Raw genomic sequence first — 27,219 nt, forward strand, 5'->3', positions numbered from 1 at the left:
AATCTCCGTGGGCACGATCCTGCGTCGTTCTCTCCATGGCTGATCAGCTCCGCATTGTATAGATTGGAAGCAGAGCAGCCATTGGCTCCTGCTGCTGTCAATCAAATCCAGTGGCGCAGCTGCCGGGGGCGGGGCTGAGTCATACACTTGGCGGCTATGCACACCGAGTGTATAACACGGGAGCTTGCCCGCAATGTAACCCCCTTGGGAGAGAGCTTCCCAGAGGGGGGTTTCTATTGTGGGGAGGAGCCAAAACAGCCGCCGTGGTACCCCAGAAGATGACGTTCGGGGCCACTTTGTGCAAAACTAACTGCACTGTGGAGGTAAGTATGACATGTTTGCTATTAAAAAAAAAAAACCTTTAGTGTCCCTTTAAAGCCTAAGTGCAACCAAAGTATTGAACACAAAAATCGGGGACATAACTTACAGTCAGCAGGATGTGTCCCTTGTGCTGATGCCTCTTCTATTAGGTGAAGTCCCCCTCCATCCATGCCCACCCCAGCTGCTGTAAACGTGAGGACTAGCAGGGTTTAACAGAATTAAGGGGGTGCGACAGACTCTCATTAAGAGTGCCTGACTGTGCCTGCCCTTTCTACCCAGCTGCTCCAGTCATAGAAGCCATGTATAAAACAGGATACATGAACATAGGAGGAGGTTTCATCAATCATCCGCCCATCCTCCATTCATTGATCATGTTTTCAAAGTTATAACCCCTGTCAGGGTTTTTTTTGTCATGTGTGTCCCCATTGAGAAGATTTCCCTTCACTTCCTGTCCCATAGCCAAAACAGGAAGCAAAACAATATTCCTCCAAAGTGAGGACATCCCTGGTTGTCATCAAAACTAGTGTCCCTATTGGAAGATTTTCCCTCTATTCTTGTTGTGGTAAAAAAAACGAAATTTTTGATTTTCTTTGACTTTCATCATCAATGATGATAGGAAACAGGACAAATAGAGAGGGTCAATCTCCACAACAGGGACACAAATAGCAACAAAAAAGCGAGACAGTTGTTCTAATCCCTCTTCACTCACCAAAAAAAAAAAAGGATTTTCCTTTAGTAATATTTTATCAAATTTTTGTATAAAATGTACATAATAAAAACCCAAATAAATATTCCCTTTTTACTTTAAGTAGCCAATCCTCCTCCTCTGTAAATAATAGCAGTCAGCGGTGGCAAAGAAAAGACATAAACATGTTATCGGGTCCAGTAAATGTGATCATTAGAAGCCCACCCAGCCTCAGGGATACAACATTTCTACCGTAGGGATCCCAACGGCTCTGCCATTAGATACTTTTTTAAGTCAGAGTTCTTCTTTAACACTTTTCAGAAAATGCAGAGAGGTCCTGGATGAAATACAGGCGCCAACAGCTGGCATTAAGAGACCATTTCTGCCGTGCCAAATTCTGAGGTTTGAGAAATCCCAAGAGAGATCAGGACTCTCCGCCGGTGTGAAAATCAGAATAGGAGCCGGAAACCCAGGAATCGTTCTCAACACTTCATTAAGAAACCAGAAATAATTGAAGAATTTTAGATTCCAGGGAAAGTGTCGGCTTTGGTCAGCTGTACCTAGAGTGTAACTATTAAGCCTCGTACACACAGCCGAGGAACTCGATGGGCGAAACACATTGTTTTGCTCGTCGAGTTCCTTGTTAGGCTGTTGAGGAACTCGACAAGCCAATTTTCTCCATTGCCGTCAAGGAAATAGAGAACATGCTCTCTTTTTGGCTCGTCGATTGGCTCGTCGTTTCTCGACAGTTTCCTCGACGAAAATGTACACACGACCGGTTTCCTCGGCAAAAAAATATCTCCCAGCAAGTTTCTTGCTGGTTTTTGCCGAGAAACTCGGTCGTGTGTACGAGGCCTTACACATTGTTATATGTGCCTGTTTCTCAGCCAATCAGATTCCAACTGTCATTTTCCCAGTGGAATGGTGGCCAGGCACGCTTCGATAAATGATCAATTTATTTTCTGATGAATCTCTTTCCAGTAGGAGCAATTGATCTATAGTCGACAACTCATCTGATCGATAGGCCACACAGGGAAGTGGATTTTGATCAATGGTTAAGATACAAATGTAATTTATAACTGTAAATTATTGATCACGTCTCTGTTTCCACCATGTAATCTTATACTCTGATCGATCGAAAATACAAACTGATCAATAAACTTCCACCCTGGCTATATGACTTTGTTTGAACGAATCCACTCAAAATCAACCAGAAAAGGAAGTTATGGTTATTCGATTGTTTGAAGATTCATCATTTTGACTGAATCAAACATTGACCAGATAATAATATCTAAGGCAGCCCATAGATGAATTGAAATGGGCGGGGAAATCTTCCTGCTGTACCTTTCCATTCCAACAGTGGACATCCCCACCATCAGAGTACACTGAGCAGCAAAAATCTGACAGGGTGGTTGTACAGAAGTCGATTGGGAGATCGAATTCAGAGCAACAACCCTGCCCATATATGGATTGAAATTTGGCTGGTACCTGCTGAACCTGCCCAATGTATAGCTGGCTTGAGTGTGTATGGCCACTACAGCAAGTGCTAAAATCTGATTGCATAGCTCCCAACTGTCCCTGATTTTGAGGAACTGTCCCTGATTCAGAGAAACTGTCCCTCTGTCTCTCTTTCCCCATTTGTAGTGGTAAAAAAAAGCCCTTTTGGATTTAATTAACCTTTTTTTGGGGGTTAATTCTCCTTTAAGGGGGTGTGGCAGGGGGGCGTATCTTATGCCTACATGCATTTGTTAGTAGGTGTCACTCGTTCCCATCTCAAAATGTTGGGAGGTATGCGATTGGTGATTACAGGCAACACTGAAAGGGAAAACTCCATTTTAACCCTACTTTCCAAAATCACTTTTATTATAATTCGAATCATTTGCAATTGTGATACAAAATCCCACAATGCATTCCTTCACCAACTGTCAAGAGCGCACAGACTTATGCCCTGTACACACGATCGGTTCATCCGATAAAAACAGTCTGATGGATTTTTTCATCAGATATCCAATGAAGCTGACTTTCATCATTCCATCAGTTAAAAAAACGATCGTGTCAGAACGCGGTGACGTAAAACACAACGACGTGCTGAGAAAAATGAAGTTCAATGCTTCCGAGCATGCGTCGACTTGATTCTGAGCATGCGTTGATTTTAAACCGATGGCTTTCCCCACAGACGATCGTTTTTTTCTATAGTTTTTTTAACCATCAGATAATTTTAAAACAGGTTCTAAGTTTTTTCACCGATGGGAAAAAAACTGATGGGGCCCACACACGATCGGTTCGTCTGATGAAAACGGTCCATCAGACGAACCGATCGTGTGTACGTGGCATTGGTGACCGTTAATAGACAAGCCATGCTATAGCATAAATGGAAATGGTGTGCTCATGATTTCTACTTTTTTGGATTATTTAACATGACAAGTGCAAAGGCTGAAAACATAAGTACTCCATTATACTCACAATATCCGCAGTTTCTGCAACCCTCTGAACGCTCCTTCAGCTATGAGATTGATGGAGTTATGGCTGAGACGCAGGGCAGTCAGAGAACTCAGATCAGCCAGGCTCCCTTCATCCAATCGTGTGAGGTTATTGTGAGACAGGACTCTGTAGAGATAGAGACCAAACAATGGGTTAACTCAATGGTCAGAAGGCTGAATGGACAATCAGTAGATGGAGATCAAATACTGCTGCTTCCCGCGTAACACATAACGCAACACGATTTACTGCCCACACCCCACACATATGAATCACCAATGTTTTTGCACACGCACAGCACAGAGACCGAGCTGTCAAAAAAAGCTCTCAGATCCTACTAATAATCAGCAGCCAATGGGACCGGCTCCTGATCATGTGATCACTGTGACAGCCAATCACAGTAGTCACATGATCGCTGACCACCTCCCCCCTGAGCATTCAAAACTTTTTAAAGCAATGCCAGGGTGGGTGTGATTCTATTAGGTTTCTTTTGGTCTGTTAAATATACCATTGAAGGTGTTTTGTTATGTCAGTTCAGCAAATGCAATAATTACCCCCAAAAATTCAGAGCTGTTGTGTTTGCTCTTTCTGTGTTATCTCAAGGAGAGAAATTAGCCCTCCCAGGTTGTATCGTGGGACTACAGAATGATTAAGATCTGTTGTGGGTGGGTTTGAGCAGTTTAGCAAAAGACTGGGAAGGCTGTCCACAAGGTTTAGGAGTGTGTCTATGGGAATATTTGACCATTCTTCCAGGAGCACATTTGTGAGGTCAGGCACTGATGTTGGGAGAAAAAGCCTGGCTCGCAGTCTCTGCTCTAATTGAACCCAAAGGTGTTCTATCAGGTTAGCATCAGGACTTTGTGCAGGCCAGTCAAGTTCCTCCACCCCAAACTTGTTCATCCACATCTTTATGGGCCTTGCTTTGTGGTGTGCAGTCATGTTGGGACAGGAACAGGCAATCCCCAAACTGTTCCCACAAAGTTGGGAGCATGAAATTGTCCAAATGTCTTGGTTTGCTGACGCCTTAAGAGTTCCCATCACTGGAACGAAGGGGCCAAGCCCAAACCCCACATCATAATCCCTCCTCCACCAAATGATTTCGACCAGTGCACAATACAAGGTCCATAAAGACATGAATGGGCGAGTTTGGGGTGGAGGAACCTTACTGGTCTGCACAGGTCCTGACATCAACCTGATAGAACACCTTTGGGATAAATTAGAGCAAAGACAGCAAGCCAGGCTTTCTCGTCCAACAAATGAACTTCTGGAAGAATGGTCAAACATTCCCATAGACACACTCCTAAACCTTGTGGACGGCCTTCCCAGAAGAGTTGAAGCTGTTATAGCTGCAAAGGGTGGGCCAACTCAATATTGAACCCTACGGATTAAGACTGGGATGTCATTAAAGTTCATGTGCGTGTAAAGGCAGGTGTCGCAATACTTTTGGCAATATAGTGTATATATATATATATATATATATATATATATATATATATATATATATATATATATACACACACACACACACACACACACACACACATTATATATATCTATATATACACACACATACATACATTCAGCTAAGATTAATGATGTGACACTTTTGCAAAACGCTAACTCGCAAACTGGCGCCCGGCCAAAATAACGTCTACACTTGCTATTAAAGAACTCACCCCCAGAGATAAATGCATTTCTGAGAAAGTAACCCAAGATTCCATAAAAACAAGAAAAAGTTCATTTTGATACAACACAGGCAGAACATCTGCCACCAGTAGAAACAGACGATCATTTCTCTGCTTTTATTTCCCATCACTTTAACGCGGCGGCAAAAATTCCGCAGAGCTACTTGCCATTAAGAGCTGTAATTGATGGTATAGATCGGGGCGCGTCGGTGTAAACCGTGTCGAGCATGGTGTGAGTTTTCCCGAGTCAATGAATTATTTTGTGCGGGGAGCCGTTTGCTAAAGTTACACCCTTCACATCCATGCAAGCGGAGGATAAATATTATTATTTTGTGGTTTACCTAAACGACCTTCTGACCGAGTAACGTTAACAGAGCGGGGAAGTATTAACGGGAAACGATCGTTAAAAACACAATACTGCTGTATAAGACTGGATTAAGAGAAATATTTAATGTGCATTAGTACTCAAGGCGGGGGGATTAGTGCGCTGGCCCCCGTGTAACCAGACCCTTTAAAAGCATCGCTATATATTTTAGTCTTTCTTCAAGTCTAGCTTTTAAAAAGGAATTCATATTGTTTTTAGGATTTTTTTTAGCTAAAATAAATATGAATGTGGCAGGTTAATGTGATAAACGTGTTAATTATTATTATTACACAGGATTTATATAGCGCCCACAGTTTGTTTTCCAAAAAAAAAAAAAATGTAAGTAAAAAAAAATAAAAAAAAAATAAAAGAAAATGTTGAAAAAATTTTTTGGGGGAAAAAAAAAAAATGTTCAGGCTCTTTCAGTGACAAACTGAAAAATGTTAAAGCCGTTTTTAATGGGACACTGCAGTTTGAGTGCCGCTTTATGGTCACATGGTGGGGTGCTTGCTATGATAGCCAATCAAACTACACGAGGCAATAAAGTTAACAAGAGCTTAAAGCGGGGGTTCACCCAAAAAAAAAAATTTAACATGTCAGAATGACAATCGGCTGTTTTATTTTATTTTATCCCCGTAAATACCGTATTTTCACCGCCGCTTCCGGGTATGTCTTCTGCGGGACTGGGCGTTCCAAATTGATTGACAGGCTTCCGACCGGCGCATACAGCGCGTCACGAGTTGCCGAAAGAAGCCGAACGTCGGTGCGCAGGCGCCGTATAGAGCCGACTCGCAGTCCGGCTTCTTTCGGGCAAACCCGTGACGCGCTGTATGCGACGGTCGGAAGCCTGTCAATCAGTTAGGAACGCCCAGTCCCTAGTCTGAGTTGTTTTAGTTGTATTTTAGTCGACTGAAACAGTATTTATTGAGTCGACTAAAATGTTTTAGTCGACAAAATTAACACTGCGTATTAAACCATCCCCAAGTTGTTTCAAGTATTTTGCATCTCAGTGCCGCTGATCTCCTCCTGCCCCTTTCAGCTGCTTCCTGTCTATATACACTCTCTCCAGCATTCTCTGCATATCATTGCTATGGACTGGCTTCCTGACAACTGTGAACCACGTCTGTGCAACATGTGTTGGCACAGCTGTCTGTAATCTACGTGAAGGGGGTCACAGGGTGACAACGCAAGAACACAACTAATAGACAAAAACACAGTGTTGTCACTCTAACACAGGAAGTATTTAAAGACATATTCCACTTTTGAAAAAAAAAATACAAATAAATATGTACCCATATTGCAAAAAAATATAAATGATATCGTTATTATGTAAGCTCTAATGAGCAGGGACCTCTGAACCCTCCTGTATTGAATTGTATTGCAACTGTACTGTCTGCCCTGATGTTGTAAAGCGCTGCGCAAACTGTTGGCGCTATAAAAATCCTGTATAATTATATATTTTTTATTATAATTTTTTCTTTTTATATTATTATTATTATTTAAATGTTTTTTTCTTTTTTCATTGCAGCCTGCAAAGCTTGCAACGGTGATCTATGCATCATGGGAGCTATGCACAGGCTTGTGAAGACACTTACTTCAGCCCCATACCTTGGTACAGACCTGGTTATGGAGCAGGAGGAAGAGAACAATAGACTACAAGTGTGGTGCGAACACTGTGCATGTGTTCCACACGTTTTCCACTAGAGAGGGGCTTGTGCATCCTCTGAACTCATCTCTATTTCTCTTTTTTTTTTAAAGCGGATGTGCGCTGAAATTTTTTTATTAAAGGCCAGCAGCTACAAATACTGCAGCTGCTGACTTTTAATATTAGGACACTTGCCTGTCCTGGAGTCCAGCGCCGTCCACGCACTCTGCTGCCCCCCCGCCATCCTCGGTGAGGGAACCAGGAAGTGAAGCGCTCCGGCTTCACTGCCCGGTTCCCTACGGTGCATGCGCAAGTCGCGCTACGCCTGCCGATTGGCTCCCGCTGTGTACTGGGAGCCGAGTGTTCCCAGAACACAACGGGTGGGGGGGGGGTGGGGGTAGGGGGTTGGGAGAGATGACGTCATGCCCGCAGTTTACCCAAAACTGTGTGGCCGGAAGTGGGTGCAAATACCTGTCTTTAAACAGGTATCTGCACCCCCCTCCCCCCTGAAAGGTGTCATTTGACACCGGTGGGGGGGAGGGTTCCGATCAGCGGGAGTTCCACTTTAGGGTGGAGCTCCACTTTAAGCTGGTGGCCAGATTATTCCTGCCCTGCAGCTGTCGCAAAGAGGTGTCCGGGGGGGCAATAATGACCTGGTCCAAAGCTCATTGGAGTTAAAAGAGCCAAAGTTTGGAGTTCATCTAAAGATGAGTACAGAGGCTGCATCATTTCTAGTGGAAAACTACTGCACTCCCCTTCCTAAGCATTACAATGATGGGCTGTGCTCCATTTCAGCCAAGCTACTGTTGTCTTAGGTCTAAGTTCTCCATATAGTTCTGTAGAAGGCACAGAAATGCCTAACCTGACTATACATTCCTATGCAGAATCTACATTCTTCATAGGAATAAATAGGGAACGCATCAGTGACAATGGTCACTAACCTGCGTCCACAGATGGTACTAAAGACCTAAGGTAGGACACTGGGCCCAGCACTAATCTTCCCGATATGGATTTTGCAGCTTTGCCAGAGCTCCCCTTTAAACGCAGGTAGTACTTACAGCTCTTGAAGTTTTTGGCAGAAGCTCCATCCACCTGAGCTGATCTTTGAAATGGAGTTGTTGCTGAGGTAAAGCTGCTGCAGGGACCGCAGTCCATACAGAGAGCCGCTGTTTACTTCTGTCAAGCTGTTATATTCCAGATGTCTGCAGAGACAGGCAGCAGGAGGGAGAAAGAAAGACGGATCTATAGGTTAAAATGTGGCCTTCAGCTGCAGTATATACATCCATCATACAAATATTCGCTGCAGATAAAAACAACAGTGTCACTGTTTACCTAACATTTACTCAGCTGGGGAAGTTCAGCGAAAGGAATAGAGACCCGTACCTTGACCTGTACGATGTGCGCAGCAGAGCAAAGCTTACCCAAAATGCATCAACATGACAAGACCAGAGGCAGGAAGTTTAAAATGGAGTTATAGCAAATTATCACCCCCATTCCACCAACTTATAGTAATAAAAAACTTTCTGTAGGACAGTGGTGCTCAACCACTTGGCCGCTAGGCCTCCCTCCTCCCAGGCCTCAAGCTAGCTGTAGATTCCCTAACCTCCCACAGTACTTCCTAGCTCCAAAAGTGCCACCCAACCTTACTGCCCCATAACCTCTCAAAGTGCCCCCAGAACCCTGAGAGCTCTCAGATACCCAAAGTGCCTGCCAACCTCCTACAGTGCCCCCTAGCCCCCCGCAATGCCCTATAACTTGTTGTAGAGCTTTCAGTACCCCCAACAGTGTCCCATATTGCCTCTGCAAATCCCAGCTTCGAGGACAGACCCCCACCCTCCTACTGGGACCCTATTCCCCAAAGTTGCCCTCAGCTATCTCTAGAAATCTCATCCCCTACAGGGCCAGCAAGTCTGCAGCAGAGTCCCCCAACCCCATCTAGAACCTGCACCCCCCCCCCCCTCCACGGTGACCCACAGCTCCATCCAGAGCTTTCCAGTAGCTCCCTAGGTGGGTCTGCTCCTAACCACTGTGGAGGGAACCCATGGCCAATAAAACAGCAAAACAGCAGATGAGGGAAGCTTTCATTAGGGTATGCGCAGGCAGCCCTTGAGAAATGGAGACTCCACGCCACACACACACACACACCTACTTTTAAAGATGGTTCCTCTAGGCAACATGCCTCCTCCAGATGGAGGAAACATAAATGACTGACCATGTACCTGAGGGACAGTCTTTTTTAATAGCTGGAGGCAATGTGTTTCTGGTCCCAGTGGGAGAGCGTGGAAGGTTTTGGAAGAATTTATTGGGCTTTGGTCTTAATAAGGACCACTGAAAATGTCTGCTGTAGTGCCTGTTCTGCCAAAAACACTGCCCTGAGTTTCCTCTCTCAGTCACATGATTATATTCTTAGGCATTGGTCAAAAGGACTCAGCTGAGAGGAAATTTAAGAGTTTATGAGTGTCAGTAGATGGTGGTTAAGCCCAACAAGCCTCTTCAGCCAAGATCATGTTAACAGTGCCTAGGCATGTGGTCACATGATCATCAATAGATCCCAGAGCGGAATGTACTGATCCGTTACTACTATTGTGTGTCAAGGTGCATTTTATTAATGGTTTTCAGAATTGTATGAAGCCTGAAGAAAAGATCTAAGATCCTGAAAGCTTTCATATTTAATAACCTAAGTCAGCCAAAAAAGATATCACTTAAACAACAACTGTTCTGTGTTGATCAATCAATAACATGGAACAAGACTACTACAACTGAACAGAATTTTTCTTTCACGGGGTATTATTTTATAGTGACCCTGTCGCAAACTTTAAAAACTGCAGGTAAAAGCCCAGAAAATTGGATAATTTTAGTGCGTGCTTGCAGTGTCGGTTATATAGGTAGTCAGCTGTCAATACTTACAAGACCTGCATCCTTGCCAGGCCCCAAAAAGCCCCATCCGTCAGTTTACTGATGTTGTTCCTCTGCAGCTTTAAAACCTCCAAGTTGTCCAACCCCTGGAACGTGAGTCCCTCAATTAAGCGAATCCGATTTCGATTCAGCTCCCTACAAAACAGAGAGATGTCATGGAACGCTGTTACAATGTAACCTGCTCGCTGCTAGTTGGCCCACGCTGTACAACAGACACAAGAGTCCACAGAGTATGGGATAAAGGATAGCAGATCGTATCGCTCAACTCTGTAATCTTTCCCCCCAATCTACACCTCCACTGGGAAATGAAGACCTGCTAAGACGAGAGACCTTTCAGAGGAGCACTGGAGAGATCTAAAGGCCTGTATTGTTCCCCGGTCTGGTCTGTTTAAACTCATAGAAAAACAATCCTTACTAGAAAAAGAACTCCCGCCGCACTGCGCTTAAACTATATTTTCTAGTCGCTTATCGCTGTTAATTAGAAACAATCTCTATTTGGCTCTTGCTTTAAAGTAAACCTTCACCCATGAAAATGACCCCTCTCCTCTGACTCCTCCTCCCTCTTAAGTATTTTTTTTTTTTAACAACAAATACCTTTTTTAAATAGTTTTTACTTTCGCCATTCTCACCTAGGCAAAGCGGACTTATGCTGTGCCACATCCCACACATGTTCAGACACGCAGTGGGTCTATAAGATTTGGAAGACATCACCTGTCTTTTAGTACATGTGCAATACTGTATTGGACCAATCCGCCTCCCGCGCGTGTGTCATCCAGTCTTTTTTCTCCCATAGACCCGCTGTGCATTTGTGGGGGATTTTGCCATAGGTCTCCATTAGCTCCACCAGACCCATGGTATGTCTGGAAATGCGCAATTTCGATCCAATGGTGGTGCACGAGCAGAGCCCCAAGGAAGAACTTTGGTCTGAAATAGGACAGCACTGGACTCCATGGACTAGTAAGTATTTTTTCTTTTAATTACATACAGGGTCAATTACTAAGGAATACTAACAAAATTTAAGCTAGGAAGAATGGAGTTCCTCTTCAATTTCCATACCAGTAGGCAAAGTGCTGCTTCCCCACAGCCTGGCTAAATAAAATACCCTTTGGCGCCATCTTCCCTGTCCTCCTAGGATCCAGGAAGCACCATATGGTGAGCTTACCCCCCTAAGAGACAGGAATGAGCAGCTCAGCTGCTGTGGGAAGGAGAGTACACTGCACATGTGCAGGTCTTGAAAGTGGGGGAGTACTTGTTCATGTAAAGATGGGGGTGCACCCAATTCACAGAGCATCCCAGATTCTAGGCAAGATGAGGGGAATCGCACACCAAGGTAGTTTTCAGCCAGGCTATGAAGAAGCAATGCTTGGCCCATATGTATAGTATTTAAAGTATGCTTCAAATTTCTAAGTTGCAGAATGTTTTTTTTTTTTACCTCTTGCCGGCATAGTACATTTTATTACAAAGGTGAACAAACACTTTATGTGTAGATATACATGTTAGATTTACTGCAACCTAGTTCATCACGCTAGTGATCAATGTGCGAAAACATTCGTAGATTGGTGGCAGACATTAGTAAAACAGGAAGTGGCACCAGTAAATGGTAGACGATGAACTGTGAAGGATCTACATACATGTGCATGGTGTGGTATTTGGAAATGGAGCATAAATTATGCCCCATGTTTTTCTTCACTATAGCATTGCAGCCTTTGGCTATCTACAGGCAAAACTTAATTTGCAAAATCAAAAAAAGAGACCCGTTACTTTGTCATTTCCCCCTGTAAGAATGCTTGTGTGGTCTAAAAAATGATCCCATCTTTAGATCTCCACCCAAAAGTCTAATTAAACTACCGACCATCATCTCCGAGGCTATTTAATTCTTACAGGTCCCTGAACGCCTAAAAGTCTAACTAGTTCTAACTTTATAGGGTAAAGCAGACCCTCTAATATCTACACAGACCATTTATCTGAGGGATCTAATATAGGTTTTATTAGGTGTTGTTCTTGCATTAATGAATCCAGGGCATTGGTGGAACTGGCCAAGCAGGCTTTCTACTCCCTGGAGGTGCTGTGTCTGCTGGGGGACTCACATTTCTCTTTAATTAAGCTCCCCACTCTCGTACTTACAGTTGGGTTAGTGAGAAGAGCTTGAACGCTTTGACAGGAAGATGGGAGATTCTGTTTTTGCTCAGACGGAGGGTAAGCAGAGACCGTGACAGGTTGTCAAATGATCCAGCCTCTAGACTGCTTAGCTTGTTGCTCCCCAGGTTGCTGTACAAAAGACAACCAAGCAAAAGAAAAAGTTAAATGTCAACTATTTCATTTCAGGACGGGTTACATATTTTAAGAGAGTGTGATTTTTTTGCAGAAAAATTTTGCTTTAGATTAAAATGAAAATGTAACTACAATCATGGCGAACCCTTAAAGCAGACATTTAGAGAAATGCATGGTGCATATAGTACGGCAAGTCTACCCATAAAGTAATTTGTAAATTCAAACCATTTTGGTAAACTTACATTTCCTTATCTACATCCTGTGATGTAGTCCCAAGCCTTGCTGTGCCCCCTGGGAAGGTTACATCACCAGTACTGTCCAATAAAATCTTGCCTGATCCTGTGCATGCACAGTATGAGATAATAATATTGAGCAATAACTGAACTCTTTTGCAGTGTATGCACCGTATAAGATCTGGTGCATGCGGTGTACATGATCTGGGGTGGATTGTTGTTTTATGTTAAAGTGTTACTAAATCCACAACAGTAACATCATTCTGTATATGCAGTAAAGCATGTTTGTTATGCTCACTGTGGAACCTAAGGGCTTAATCTTGTGCATTGTGTAAAAAGGCTGTTTGATCCTGGCTTCTCTGATCATCCCCTTCTTCCACTGTCTCCTAATAATTTCCTGATAATACAGAGTCTATGGAGTCACTCTGCACATGCTCAGTTTGGTGTGTATTGCTAGAGAGGTTTTTTTTTTCTTAGGAGAGTACGTGATCAGCACAGGGCCAAGCAGCACTGTTCAGACAGAGGGCCAGGAGTGTTGCAGTTTCATAGGCCAGTCAGAAAACTCCTCCTACAAGCTTTTACCAGTGCTTGGCTGGACACTGATAGAAGTCACAAGATTGCTCTAACTGCTGATGAGAAAAGCTATTTAGCTGTTTATATTTACTAAAATAATTGCATCTCCCTGTACTGTGGGGGAACAGATATAGTGAATGCAGGGTCCTGGGTTTAGTAACACTTTAAGAAGGTGCCCTATTCCGTATATGGAGCATCAGGAGCAACATTATTAGTGGGCCGGCACAGAACAAGGAAGAAGCCAGCCACCAATGACGTCTTCTTAAGAAAATGGATGAGCAAGATACAAGGAGGTGGTAGAGCAGTGCTTTAGCGTGATGCCACACAGTAATGGAGGAAGCAAGTGGTTATATTTAAACGTCTTTATACATTTTTCAGTGCAATAATGGTGTTATTCTCAAATAAAGGAGGATGGGGGTCCGCTGTCTCTGTCTACAGCAGGAGAAGCAGTACAAGGAGCCAAATCAGGTGATGTGCTTAAAAGAAGCATGCCAATAAGAGTAGAGATCAGAGTAAAATAAAGATGAACCCATCACTGTGCTGCTTCTCCTTTCGCTGTCCAGTCTCAAGATAACTGGGCTTAAGAAAAGTGAGTTAAATAATGCTGGATATCAGTCTGAGGACATCTAAAAAAATTACCGTGGGGAAGAATTCAGAACAGAAGCTAAAAAATGTATCTTTGTCTCTTTTATTGGGCCATTCATTTTATTCTAGTTATTTTTGGCCGACGTTCTGGTTTTTCAAGGAGGCCAACTACTTAGAGAGGACACCCTGTTAAATTGAAACACTGGTCACATTTCTGGCTCAGATCAAGTTACTTACATGTCTTTAATTCGAAGCTGTAAAGGAAAAGAACCTCTACGAATTTCGGTGATTTCATTCGAGCTCAAATCTAAAGTCTCCAGTGCCGTGTATGGTATCAGCTCTGTGGCTTCGATGCTGCGAATCTTATTGTGGTGCCTGCAAATGAAAAAAAAGGGCTTGATTATTAGGTTTTCAGCACAATGTTCCAAGCCAGAAATTCTATTTGAACGATAACGCTTCATAAAGTACCAAACAACCCGAAAACATGGAAGATCAACCTCTTTATCCAACAATGCTCTTACCTCTCCAGAAGGAAGGAAAAATCTTTATTAGGACATCATCCAGGGTCAACATTTAGTCCTGGACTGAGATGCTGGTTTAGGCCTCGTACACACGATAGGTTAACCAGAGGACAACGGTCTGAAGGACCGTTTTCATCGGTCAAAACCGATCGTGTGTGGGCCCCATAGGTTATTTAACCATCGGTTAAAAAAAAGACAACTTGCTTTAAAATTAACATATGGATTGGTAACCGATAGGTCAAAACCGATCGTTAGTAGGCACAACCATCGGTTTTAAAATCCACGCATGCTCAGAATCAAGTCGACGCATGCTTGGAAGCATTGAACTTCGTTTTTTTAACCTATAGTGTGTAGGTGTGACGGACCATCAGTCAGCTTCATCGGTTAACCTAGGACAACGGTCCTTCACACCGTTGTCGTCTGGTTAACCTATCGTGTGTACGAGGCTTTAGAGATGACCCAACCACCTAAACCCTGGTGCCTTGACAGCTTTTGGCTGGGAAAACCGCCGGGAATCCTGGCAGGAAAAATGAGAACATGTTCTTTTTTCCGGCCGCGAATCCCGGCTGTCTTTTTCCCGGCAGTTTCCCTGTGGTGGAGCATACACACGGCCAGGATTCCCGCCCAAAGCTCTCACCGCAGTTTTCCAGATGGGAAAACCTCTGGTGTGTACAGGGAGTAAGATACCGAGCAGGTTCTCCCCCCTGGGATTCCCGGCTGACTTTTTACCACCGGGAATCCCGATCGTGTGTACAGGGCTTAAGAAAATACTTCATTCCTGCCTTCAACAGACTGATGCCATCATCTCAGTCTAGTCAGTCACTGACTGGAGCTCAGGGACAGTTTAGTGATAAAAGGTTGGTAATCTAGTGAACGGCAATGCTATTACAACTTACAATGGAGGAAGCAGTGTCCTCCTACAAGCTAAATAGAACCAGCAATTAGGTCATTAGCTTGGCTACCCCATCTTGGAAGGAAGGTAAGAGAAATGTTACATTTAACTTCAGCTATTTACATGGTTCATCCCAACTTCTTATTTTTAAACAGATGGGCATTGATCCTAAAAAAAAATAAAGCCCAAAGCATATTTCTCCATGGAATTGAACACAGGACTTTTACTAAACGTATAAATAATACACTAGAAATGTATACTTGGATCGAAAAGGCCGCAGTTCTTTATTTATAGGCTTAATATTAAACTTTTAATCCATCAATTTTATTTCATATGTAAACATTACTTATATCAACTTTCAATATCCAGAAATAACAATTACTTATTAACCCAGCTATCAGAGCTCAGGTTAAATATAAATAAAATCATCTTCTCTCAGAGAGAGAGACACAATGCCCCATAAATTGAACTGCGACGGGGAGGGCGGGTGGTAGGAACTTCTTCTTTCTTCAGCTCCAACTGTCAGTTAGCTACTCAGTCTACTACCTACTACCACCTGGAGCTGGTGGCCATTGGTATTACAAGTTAAGCATTACAAGTTAAGCATTACAAGTTAAGCAGCCATTCTAATGTCATTTTTCACTATTTTTCACTATTTTCACTGCCATCTTCTTCCCTCTAATTAGAACCCCCAAACATTATATATATTTTTATCCTAACACCCTAGAGAATAAAATGGCGATCGTTGCAATACTTTCTGTCACGCCGTATTTGCGCAGCTGTCTTACAAGCGCACTTTTTTGGAAAAAAATTACACTTTTTTTAATTTAAAAAATAGGACAACAGTAAAGTTATCCCCATTTTTTTTTATATTATGAAAGATAATGTTACGCCGAGTAAATTCATACCCAACATGTCACGCTTCAAAATTGCGTCCGCTCGTGGAATGCCGACAAACTTTTACCCTTTAAAATCTTCGTAGGCGACATTTAAAAAAATCTACAGGTTGCATGTTTTGAGTTACAGAGGAGGTCTAGGGCTAGAATTATTGCTCTCGCTCTACCAATCGCGGCGATACCTCACATGTGTGGTTTGAACACCGTTTACATATGCGGGCGCTGGTCACGTATGTGTTCGCTTCTGCGCGCAAGCTCGTCGGGACGGGGTGCGTTTTCTGGCTCCTAACTTTTTTAGCTGGCTCCTAGATTCCAAGCAAATTTGTCAAACCCTGTGTTAATATTTAAATAGGTGCTTTAAATGTAACCAATCACAATATAATACATTTTGACCAATTAAAATTACTTTGACTTGCCTGTCTCAATTCCATAGGTGGTTGGTGGGGACATTTTATGCCCCACTTTCCACCTTTCATTCTCCAACCTGCTGCCGATCCCAGCAATATTTCATGCTTCACGAACTCATAGACAATATGCATCTGGCAGGACTATGCCACCAGGGAGAACGGGAAGTCTGCTCAGTTGAGGGTCAGCTGACGTTCTGGACTTTATTCATCCAGAAGGCCACGGACATATTAATAACGACAAAAAAAAAGAGAAAAAGAAAGTGTCTTCTTCATAAAGCTGCTGAGTCAGAACTTCCCAAGGGAAGCTGGATGGATTCTCAGGCCGTTGCAGATGATGTGTTTGTTCAGGTGGGAATTTGATCCAAAAACAAGGACAGGCCTCTGGCTGCATTTGTGAGCCCAGGAGGCCAGAAGCGGCAGCATGGAAAGCTCTGGTACTAAAGCTAATCTTTGACCATAGATGGAAGCACATTCACTCCTTTCAAGTAGAATTAATAAATAAGGAGGTTGAGTTTTTTTTCCTATTTATGAGCAAATATTTTTTTCTCAGGGCTAGAATTATACAGATCTTGCATGAGAATTAAAAAAACAGAAGACCTTAAAGAGAATCTATCTGGGGCTACCATTGCCTGACTCTCAGACATCCTACTGGTCCAAGGTAAGGACATCATTGCACAGGTTTAGGAGATATTCTTTATACCTACAGGTAAGCCTTATTATAGGCTTACCTGTAGGTAAAAGTGGTAGTAAAGACTTTACTACCACGTTAAGCTAGTGCATTGTTGGTTCACTTACCTTTTCCTTCGATTTCCCTTCTAAATGTTTTTTTTCTTTGTCAGAATTTCTCACTTCCTGTTTCTCCTCAGTAAGCTTGCCCCCATCATCTGGCTGGGGGTTAGTCAGCCAGAACAGCTTACTGAGGAGGAACAGGAAGTGAGAAATTCAGACAAAGAAAATAAACATTTAGAAGGGAAGTCGAAGGAAAAGATAAGTGAACAACAACGCACTAACTTAAAGGAACCTATTTAGAAAATAAAAAACAAACCTTTACAATTCTTTTAATTTACTGTGGTCAAAGTAGTAGCAGTTTAGGACCAGAACAAGGTCCACATACACTTTCATCAATTCTCACTCTTATCAGCACAGTTTTATCACATACATATTAGACAGTAATTAAAGGTGGAATATTTCGATTCTTGAATGTGCTGAGACTGGTACCTATTAAGAGCTCATTCACACTTATACTTTCGCCCTTCTAAAGAGTGACCAGATTTAGTTTTTTTATATAAAAATAAGAATTTTCTCCTACATACATTGTCATACATGTCAGGAAACTCTAAATAGAAAATCTGCTATAAGAAATGCTTCAGACATATTAACAAGAAAAACGTATTGAGGTCTTGGCCTCCTACCTTTGTGGTCTCACCCACGGAGAGCCTGCAGTCTCCTGCCTACAAAATGGCAGCCAAAGCGTGCACCATCAAAAGAACATTTTCAAGTTCTGTCACTTCTGTCAGTTCAAGTGAACTTTCACATATTTTTGTGATAAATATAAAGTTACCTTTCCATGTATTGCTAAATTCTATTCTACAACCCTGAAGGCCTCATTTGTCAAAGCAGCTATAGAGAAAAGCTCAAACATTAGTATTTGTGTGCCACATTTGTCAATCTTATTAATTATTCTGCATTCCATTTCAGTTTTTTTTTTTTGTTCCCCGCTTGTAGCCTTTTAGCAATGGAACATTTACCAAGACCAAAGTGCAACTACTGCATTATTTTTATTCCCTGTCAAGTTTCAATTGTCATTTGGCCTTTTCTAATACATATCTGTCTTTCTCTGTGAAAAACTCAAAGATTAGCCAAGTCAATAAAACCAGAAGTCTCCTTTACAAGGCCGAGATTATTAAAAAAAAATGTTTAATAAAGAGGTTGTTCCATAGATTTATTAGGATGTGTGTGTATATTATGATCCTATTTTTATATATATAAAAAAAAAATAAGAAAAATAAAAAGGGAGGGAAAAAAAATGTATAAATACTTTGAAAGCCGCTGAACTAAATTAATTGTTGAGTTACGACCCGAGATTGATTTGTTTTACAACAAAGTAAAGTCGCAGCCATGTTTGTCTTAACTTCGAGTTGAGGTCTGTTAGTCATTAAACGCCGCTTGAAAATGTCTTTTTAACTGTGTAATTGGACATTGTAATCAGCATTAAAAATAAAAGCACCTTTAGCACCTTAACGTCTCTCGAACTGACATCTGTTCTTGAAAGCTGTCCAAGCATCCAGGGCTGATAAAAGAATTTTCACTTTATTTGACTTTCCTGATAATTTTTGTGAAACAAGAGCCGGCTGTCAAAACAGAATCAAGAACGCCTTTGTTGACTTGAATGGGCATCTTTCAGTGCTTGAGGCTGGCTTTAACTTTGGCATGAAAACATTATGATGTCATCTATGCCGCTGTGGATGGACATAGCAAAATTCTATATGGGTCTTTGGCTTTGAAATTTAAACAGCAACTCTAAGCAACCAATCAAAACAATCAATGAATTATTAAAGTGGTCCAACAGACAACGAGACTGTGCTAAACTAGGCTATTTCATGCAATTGACCCGCATTCTCAATTCCCTGTAATCCAATGCTGCCAGAATTTAAGAGCACCTCACTGGATCATTGGGGGTGTACTTCCTAAAGCCTCTGTCATTCCTTGTCTCTCCTATTGCATTACCAATCTCATTCAAACTTTGAGGTATGTTTAAGTGACTGATGGTTGTGAGAAGATTCTCAATTTTTACCAAATTTTTTCCAAATTCGCAGATAGCAAGAATAACTTGCCACAAAGTTGTGGCAGTGTTGAATCGTAAGTCTGTTAACTTGCTGCACATTTTCCCTGGCAAGTTGTACACTTGCAGAGCACTTGAAGCACAAGTTCTAGTTGACACTTTTCCAAGTTGTAGCAAAGTCTCTAGCAAGAGCAAAGTTGCAGTGGTGGGTCTACAGCAAGAGCGCTGCAAGTCTACAGCATGGAAACTCAGCCACAGTGACCCCTGTGGTGGGAGGACTGCTGCACAAAATAATTGAACTAGAACTTTCAGCAGACTTTCAGAATGTTTGCAAAGAAAGTTGATCTGGAGTCATACAAAGTGGACTTGCTGCAATTGTGCAACAAACTTGTGAAGGCTGGTAAGTCTAGAAATAGTTTTCAGAGTCATTTTCAAACTTGCAGAGCAATTGCTTGCTATCTGGGAGGTTTTTTGTATGCAAAAAAAAGCAATAATCCTGTAGTGGGTGTGTTAAGGAACAGCTTTCCAACATCATAAGAAGTGGTTCTCAGTTCCCCAAACTACAGACAAGCATCCCCCCACACCTCAAGTCATTAATGCCTGAAAGAAAGCATAAAATATGTTCTTTTGCGGTCTAAAAATTCTCCTGCAGGATACCATGGCAGCAGGTCACGTGACTAAAATCCTAAGAATTGGTCATATGTAAGTTGTAGATGACAGCCAATCAACATCTCAGCCTGAACCCTAATGCACCCCTTCACCATAGATCATATGATGGATAACCCAGTTACATAACTTCCAACATTTTGACATAGGAATGAGGGACACCTACTAGCAAACGTATGTAGGCATAGGACACACACCCTGCCACGCCCCTTAAAGGGGACATTAAAAAAAAAGGTAGAATTTGGATGAAAAGTTTAGCACTGGGAAACACTTTTTGAAAGATAAAAAGTGCATTTTATATACAACTATATAGATCAGACCAAAATAAGGGACACATGAGAAGGAAACAGGGACAATGATCCAAATCAGGCACAGTTGCCTGATTGAGATATGCAGTTAGGTCCACGGATAACGTGGCATTTTCTTCTCCCACTGGGTAGAGTCTGACCCCCCCTCTCTCCTAAAGTCTGAAAGACAATAAACTGGCCCTTTGTTTACAAAGGTTGCAGACCCCTGGGGGCTAGATGACGTGGGTGTCCTCCAGCCTGGAAATGAGCCCAGTTTAGAGACTTGCTGCAGCTTCTAATGCAGCCTCGTACACACGACCGGTTATCCCGTCGGGAAAACTGCCATGAGAGCTTTTGGCCGGGAAAACTGACCGTGTGTGCTCCATCGCAGTTTTCCCAACAGGAAAACTGCCAAAAAAAAAAAAAAAAGGAGAACAGCTCTCTTTTTTCCCGCCGTTTAACCCGCCAGTTTACCTATGGGAAACACTGCGATGGAGCATACACACGGCCGGGATTCCCGACCAAAGCAGTTTTCCTGTCGGGAAACCCGGTCGTGTGTAGGGGGAAAAAGTTACCGAGCAGGTTCTCGGTTTTCCCCTCTGTAAAAAGTCTGCCGGGAAACCCGTACGTGTACGAGGCTTGAGAAACTATATCCGAGTATGCAATTTTAGTCCAGGAGAGATGCATGTTTAATTGTGTAAGACTAAAGGGAAAGCTGGAGTTCAGCTTTAAGTAATATCTATCATATGCATTCTAAGGCTTTCAAAGTGAATCACAGCTAAATAATTCAAAACAGCCCGTGAATCCCAAATACCAAATAGGGCAATAAGACTCCATTGGAAATACCACCATTATTGCTGTGATTAGGTGCCAGAGTCATAATTGCAACCAAATGTTTTACATGTAAGCAGTTCAGCCCAAGTACTGAACCTTGATTAAACTAGTTTGTCTATAATGTATGACATGAGGTAACGGCCTTTGTTACCAATAATGAGATTCGCCAGTCTTTTATTCCTACTAAACATTACATATATTGGGCATTAGGAAGGGATTAGGCCGAAGCCGTGTCTGGATTAGTGTGCTTAGGTCAGAGTTTACGGGATAGACAGAGGAAAAATGAATTTGCTCTGTTGTTTTAAACCTTGAACTAGAGACAGCTGGTCACACATATACAGACAGGGCTATAAAATATATACAATTAATAAATCTGAATCATAGACACGTATGGAATCGTATCCAGATTAAGGGCTTATTCGATAGAGCAATGTATTGTATAATAATATTTAAATTGTATCTATAGACAGATTCCGTCAGGTTTTTATAGCCGTCAGTGAGATTCCCCCTCTGTTTTTTCTGGTGACCACTGTAACCAAACAGGAATAAGGCCCCTTTCACACTTGTGCGACTTGGGACTGCAAAGCTGCAAGACAAGTCGTACCCCATGATTTCCAATGAGTACAGTTCATATCGGTGCTACTTCAAGTCACAACGACTTCAAAAGTAGTCCCTGCACTACTTTGGTCAGACTTTGATGCCATTTGAGGTCCACAGACCTCAAGATTACACAGGTATTGCTTCAAGTCACGTCAAAGTCGTGGCAAAGTCTAAGAGGAGATCTCCCCAAACTTAAAAAAAAAAAAAAAGTGCTCATACTTCCCGTTGTGTCACTAGAACAGGAAGTTGAAGGAAATCTCCCCAATGAATCTAAACTGCAAAAATAATAAAAGTGATTGTAAGCTCTCAGTTTGAAAAACAACCCATTTGGTTTAAAATAGAAATGAAAGGCAAAACATTTGTGTATAGATAGAAAAAAACATTATAAATACCCCTTTTCACCTTTTTTTCTTTTTAATAAGTGATCACATTCCCGCTGCATAAGAGCTGTCCGGAGGAGAAGCAGCAGCACACTGAGCTTTCCCGTAAATGGCTGCGCAGCGGGGGCGTGTCAGTACAAGTCTGATCATTGGAGGAGGGCAGGCTGAGCATAGCTAGTGTGGTCAGTTTTTAATAGGAAAGCAGAGGGACTGGTAGGAACTCCAGGGATTTCACACAAAGGAAGCAATACAAAGATAATAGGATACTTTCTCATACAAGTACATAGTACAGCAGGCAGATATCAGAAATATGAAGTGTTGGGGTAACAGACGCTTTAAAATTGAAGTTGGATTTTAGCAATGCTTTACTCTATCCAAGACTAGTAACATTTTGCCTATAGATAAACTTTATTGTCTCATAACCTATAGCAACCAATGAGATATAGGTTTACTGGAATCAAAGTGATTTGTGATTGGTTGTTAACAGTTGATACACTATGCATGGAAAAAATACCCTTTGCATTGGGGGAAAAAAAAAAAAAAAAAGGATATTGATAACAGTATGAACTATTGTTCATAGCAACCCTAAATGGATGGTGTATTCTGAGCTGTCCATGGCAACCATCAATGCTTAGCATATCCAGACCCACACATAGCACCTGCCAATGATTAGTTTCCTCTTTTACCCATAGCAACCATCAACTATTAGTTTATACAGAGTTATCTATAGCAACAAACAACAATTAGGCCTCTTTCACACCGGGGTGGGTGGTGCTGTGGCGGTATAGTGCCGCTATTTTTAGCGGCGCTATATCGGCCGCTAGTGGTGCAGTTTTAACACCCGCTAGCGGACGAAAAAGGGTTAATATCTCCCACAGCGTGTGTGATACCTTCAAAAGAGAACAATCCAAAAACATGTAAAAATTACAGAAAAAACAAAAAACAAAACAAAGACGCAAATGATTGCGGCAAGCGAAAAGGGGATTGAACAAACAGATCATCAGTTTTGCAATATCTGTAGATGAGCATTGCCCTACACTGTCAAAGTGCATAAACGCATGCATTCCAGGAATCTGCAACTGACCCGATTTTCCTGCAGTGTAAACGCATGCCTACAGAATCTGCCACATCCAAAAGGAACCAATGCAAAGAAGATCAAATGCACAGCAAACTCACAGAAACAAAGCTCATCTACACAAGCCCTTAGTATATTCAAGGTTGCCCATAGTAACCAAGGCCGTTGTATTAATCTTCCTTAAAAAAAAAAAAAGACCAATCGGATATTTCCAAAATGTAATCTGATTGAAAAGCTCAGTTGCTGATCTCTTAACAGCCCTATCAGCAGAAAATCCATCAGTTTTGTCTAGTTAGTCTATTTAATTACAGTTTAATGCGGATTGATCTGGACATTAATTAGCCTGTAAAACAGATTGATTTTTTAATCGAGTTTTATACTCTTTGCAGTGACAGTGTAGACCTATTGATTTCGTTTTAACAGTAAATACACTGCAGAAAGCGGCTTAGGCCTTTGTGAACCACCTAATCCTTTTTTCCACTGCCTTAACCCCCTAAGGAGGGTTACATTTGGATTTGCTTTGTTATGTAATTAGTCACCTTTCATAGCACTGGGCAGAAAGTTCAAACCGATTATTAATTACCAAAGTCTTTTAAAGAAGAACCCCAATCCAAGCAAAAATGCTTCTATGGTTTCCAATTGCGCAGCCATTTAGGCCTTTAAATACAACCTATGATGTTTTCTTAGGTCTGGGAGCAGAAACATCAATTCTTTAAATTAGAACTATAGGCATACTATAGAAATTCAAATATTTACAAACTTTTAAAGATCAGTAAATAAGTTTTAAAAAACAAACCCTCATTTACCTTTGTAGCTGCTGGCAGTGTGGAGCAATTCACCTTCAAAGATTACAGAAGCACTATCACTTTAATTTCAAGGAATGCTTCCCCCTTCCCAGCCATGACTCAGCAGTCTGTAAATCTAATCGCTAATGCAGGGCTTGTCAAATTTGCTTTGAATCTAAAAAAGTTAAGATCCAGTGTTTAACTAACAAATCTTACGCGTGTAACATGTCTCCGAAGGTAAACTTATCCTTAAACCCTCCCACAGCCATTTTTGCATTTTTTGCACGTGTTTAAAAAATTATTGAAGATTACAGAAAAACCCCCCAATATATATTTTCTGAAAGCAGACACCCTAGAGCAGTGTTTCTCAACTCCAGTCCTCAAGGCGCACCAACAGGTCTTGTCTTCAGGCTTTCCATTATTTTGCACAGGTGATTTTATCAGTTTCACTGCCTTAGTAATTACCACAGCAGTTTCATCTGAGGAAAATCCTGAAAACATGACCTGTTGGTGCGCCCTGAGGACTGGAGTTGAGAAACACTGCCCTAGAGAACAAAATAGCGGTAGTTCCAATTTTTATGTCACATGATATTACCGCAAAGGTATACCCAACATGTCAAACCTTAAAGTAATAATCCAGCCTAGCACCAAAATCCCTGCATCTACAGACATCCACACTCCAACACTTAACTTTCTAGCCCTGTAAAGAAGAAATCAGTATACATACCTTTTTTGAAGCCGTTCCGATCCGGTCTCCAGTGGCAGAAGCTCTGCAGAGGATACAGCAAACAACGGCTGTGAAATGAATAGAGAGTGATGTCACCCATTGACTTACTATGGGTATTCCGATATCGGATGTGTCCTCTTCACCCGCCTCCACAGCGAAGCCGCAGCTGACAGCTCAGCGTGAGTTTGGGGTCAGATCGGCGAAAAAAAAAAAAAAGGGTATGTATACCGATTTCTTCTTCACAGGGCTAGATAGGTTAGTGTTAGATCGTGGATGTCTGTAGATGCAGGGATTTTAGAGTTAGGATGAAATTCTACTTTAAATGTCACTACTCTATATTTACCATTGCCAATGCTTTAAAAGCCCCCTAAAGGTCATTCGTTTAGCTCTATGAAGGAGGTCTGGTGCAGTATTTGGGTGGCAGCCCAGGCGCCAGGTCGAAACTTCTGGTGCCTGGGGTTTGTCGAGCCCTGCTCTAATGTAAACACAGGTTGGGGGACTTCACTGCTTCTCTTCTAAATTTGAGGATTGATTGCTTCAAAAAGCTTGTAGCTCCAGAGATCAATGAGAAAATATTTTATTTACTGCTTGTTAAGAATATAAAAATATTTGCCTGTGTATATAGTCTGCACATCTGTGGGTAACATTCTGTATGTACACCCTCCCCAACAATTGACACCCATGATATACTGAGGAGAGGTTCCCTAACTTTTTGAGTTCCTCCACAGTGCAGTATAAAATCCAATCGTTGCTCAGCTGGGGCAGACATGGACACTTCTACTAAGTAGGACTGCAGTCAGTTTTGGATAGAGCAGGAAAGTCTAAAAAACACAGACTGTTAGTGGGAAGGAAATTTTGGGGAACCAAATGTAGGAAATTATCTTGTGTTTCTAAATTTCAAATAATGGACCAACCTTATTTTGAATGTCTTCACATTTGTGTAGTACAGATTTTCCCTTTAATATCGCGAAAGGCTCTTTTTTTTGTGAAACCACTTGCAATTATTTTTTACCCACTCCTTCAAATATCCAATAATCCTTTTACAAATATACTTTTTTTTTTTTTTTTTTTTAACAGTAAAAAGAAAAGAAAAAAACAATTACTTGGCCTAACAGCCCTGTATGCTTAATTGTGGAATTTTCAGAAGAGGGTGTGCTGAGAGGGAATACAAAGACCACCAGTGGAAGATACGCTTTACTACAGAGAAAGGATTCCTTCTTACAAGTGTTAGTGGAACACTTGGGGACTTTTCAAAAACCTCATTGATGTCTTACTACATTGAAATGCGCTTCTTTCAATCCACTTGAGAAAAAAAAAAAAAAAGATTGCAAAGCTTTTTAACGCATTTTCTCCAAATCCCAGTAGTCAGCAGTTAATTCTTCACCGCTGAATCCCTGGAATAGCAGGGGACAGCTAATTGACCATTTTCTATTTAACACAAAACATAATAGAAGAACATCTGGAGATTAAAAGAAGGTCCTATTGAAAGCTCTGAATACTCAAGGCTGGACTTCACAGCAATGAAATCCTCATAATACAGCTTTTTTTTTTTTTTTTTACTTTGTAGGCAACAAAGATTCATGAACATTTTCAATAGTGCAAATATGATAAATGCCCCCCTGATTAAAGTTTACCAAGCCTGTTTTGAAAGCCGACCCTACCCTTCTATGGAATTGGAAAAACAAAACGGAGCACAAAACCTGTCGTCAACTTTTTTCAGAAGCACTTGCTCCCTATCCAGGCTTTTTAAGCCTTATTTTAGAAGTGGTCACACTCTGTTGGCTGTTGTGGTGAAACTTTAGAGAATGCAATTCTTCTGGTAGTCATGGTGGAACTGTAGACATTCGAAATATTATATTTATAAAACTGCAGACCATCGCTGGACAACTCCAAGCTTCGAAGGAGATGGAAAAACATCCTCAGCGCGGACAGGAAAGCCCAGTGTATAGGCTCTCCTACGAAGACCTACGCAATGTCATGAATCAGCTTACTGTGCACTCTACAAGATGGTCAACTTTCTGTCACACAATGAAAGGCAGCTAGGTCCTCCTCTCCCAGCAGTATGGACTGGTCCGTCAATCTATTAAGTAGGTCTGATCTGGAGAGATTTGGTAATAAAGGAAAATCGCTATACCTGGCCACTGTTGTTCAAACTCTATACCACCAATGATGCCCAATGCAGTCTGGTATTTTGGTAGTGGTGGGGGTCTTCATGGTTGCCATGGTTAAGCTGCTTATTGCTACCCTTTCAGCAGTCCCTAATCTCGACCTTAAAATTCCTATGCAAGATTAAACTTTCTGAAAGCTGAAACTTGAAGAGGGCTTTACAAGTCCTATACCCACCATTCCCAAAATATGGCATGCTCTGACTGGCCCTCTAGCCAGCAAGTTCTACCTGTAACTAGCGAAAAAATAAAAAACTGATAAAATCACATACATTAGCCTGAACCCATGCAACCACACCTTTAAAATAAATATAATTTTTTTTTTTTTTTTTAGTAATTGGGGATTACCTGGAGGGGTTGGGGTGGATAAGATTTAGTTGGGTGAAATCTATACATTTGAAGGCACTTCAAAAGTAGAACTAATGACGCGTACACACCGTCTGACT

At 41.7% G+C, this 27,219-nt stretch overlaps 1 protein-coding gene across 2 annotated transcripts in view; it reads right to left on the bottom strand.

Annotated features, from left to right (window-relative positions):
- The window catches only part of LRIG1 (leucine rich repeats and immunoglobulin like domains 1), a 126,873-nt gene that overhangs the window by 27,727 nt on the left and 71,927 nt on the right, over nucleotides 1–27,219 (bottom strand). For both annotated transcript variants that reach the window (XM_040359193.1, XM_040359192.1), the window contains exons 4-8: nucleotides 13,994–14,131; nucleotides 12,219–12,362; nucleotides 10,086–10,229; nucleotides 8,237–8,380; nucleotides 3,470–3,613 (exon numbers count right to left, since the gene is read on the bottom strand). In XM_040359193.1, the coding sequence (XP_040215127.1) occupies nucleotides 3,470–3,613; nucleotides 8,237–8,380; nucleotides 10,086–10,229; nucleotides 12,219–12,362; nucleotides 13,994–14,131 (714 nt within the window). The remainder of the gene's footprint in view (nucleotides 1–3,469; nucleotides 3,614–8,236; nucleotides 8,381–10,085; nucleotides 10,230–12,218; nucleotides 12,363–13,993; nucleotides 14,132–27,219) is intronic.

Source organism: Rana temporaria, chromosome 7 (assembly GCF_905171775.1).
Source record: "Rana temporaria chromosome 7, aRanTem1.1, whole genome shotgun sequence".
Taxonomy (NCBI): Eukaryota; Metazoa; Chordata; class Amphibia; order Anura; family Ranidae; genus Rana; species Rana temporaria.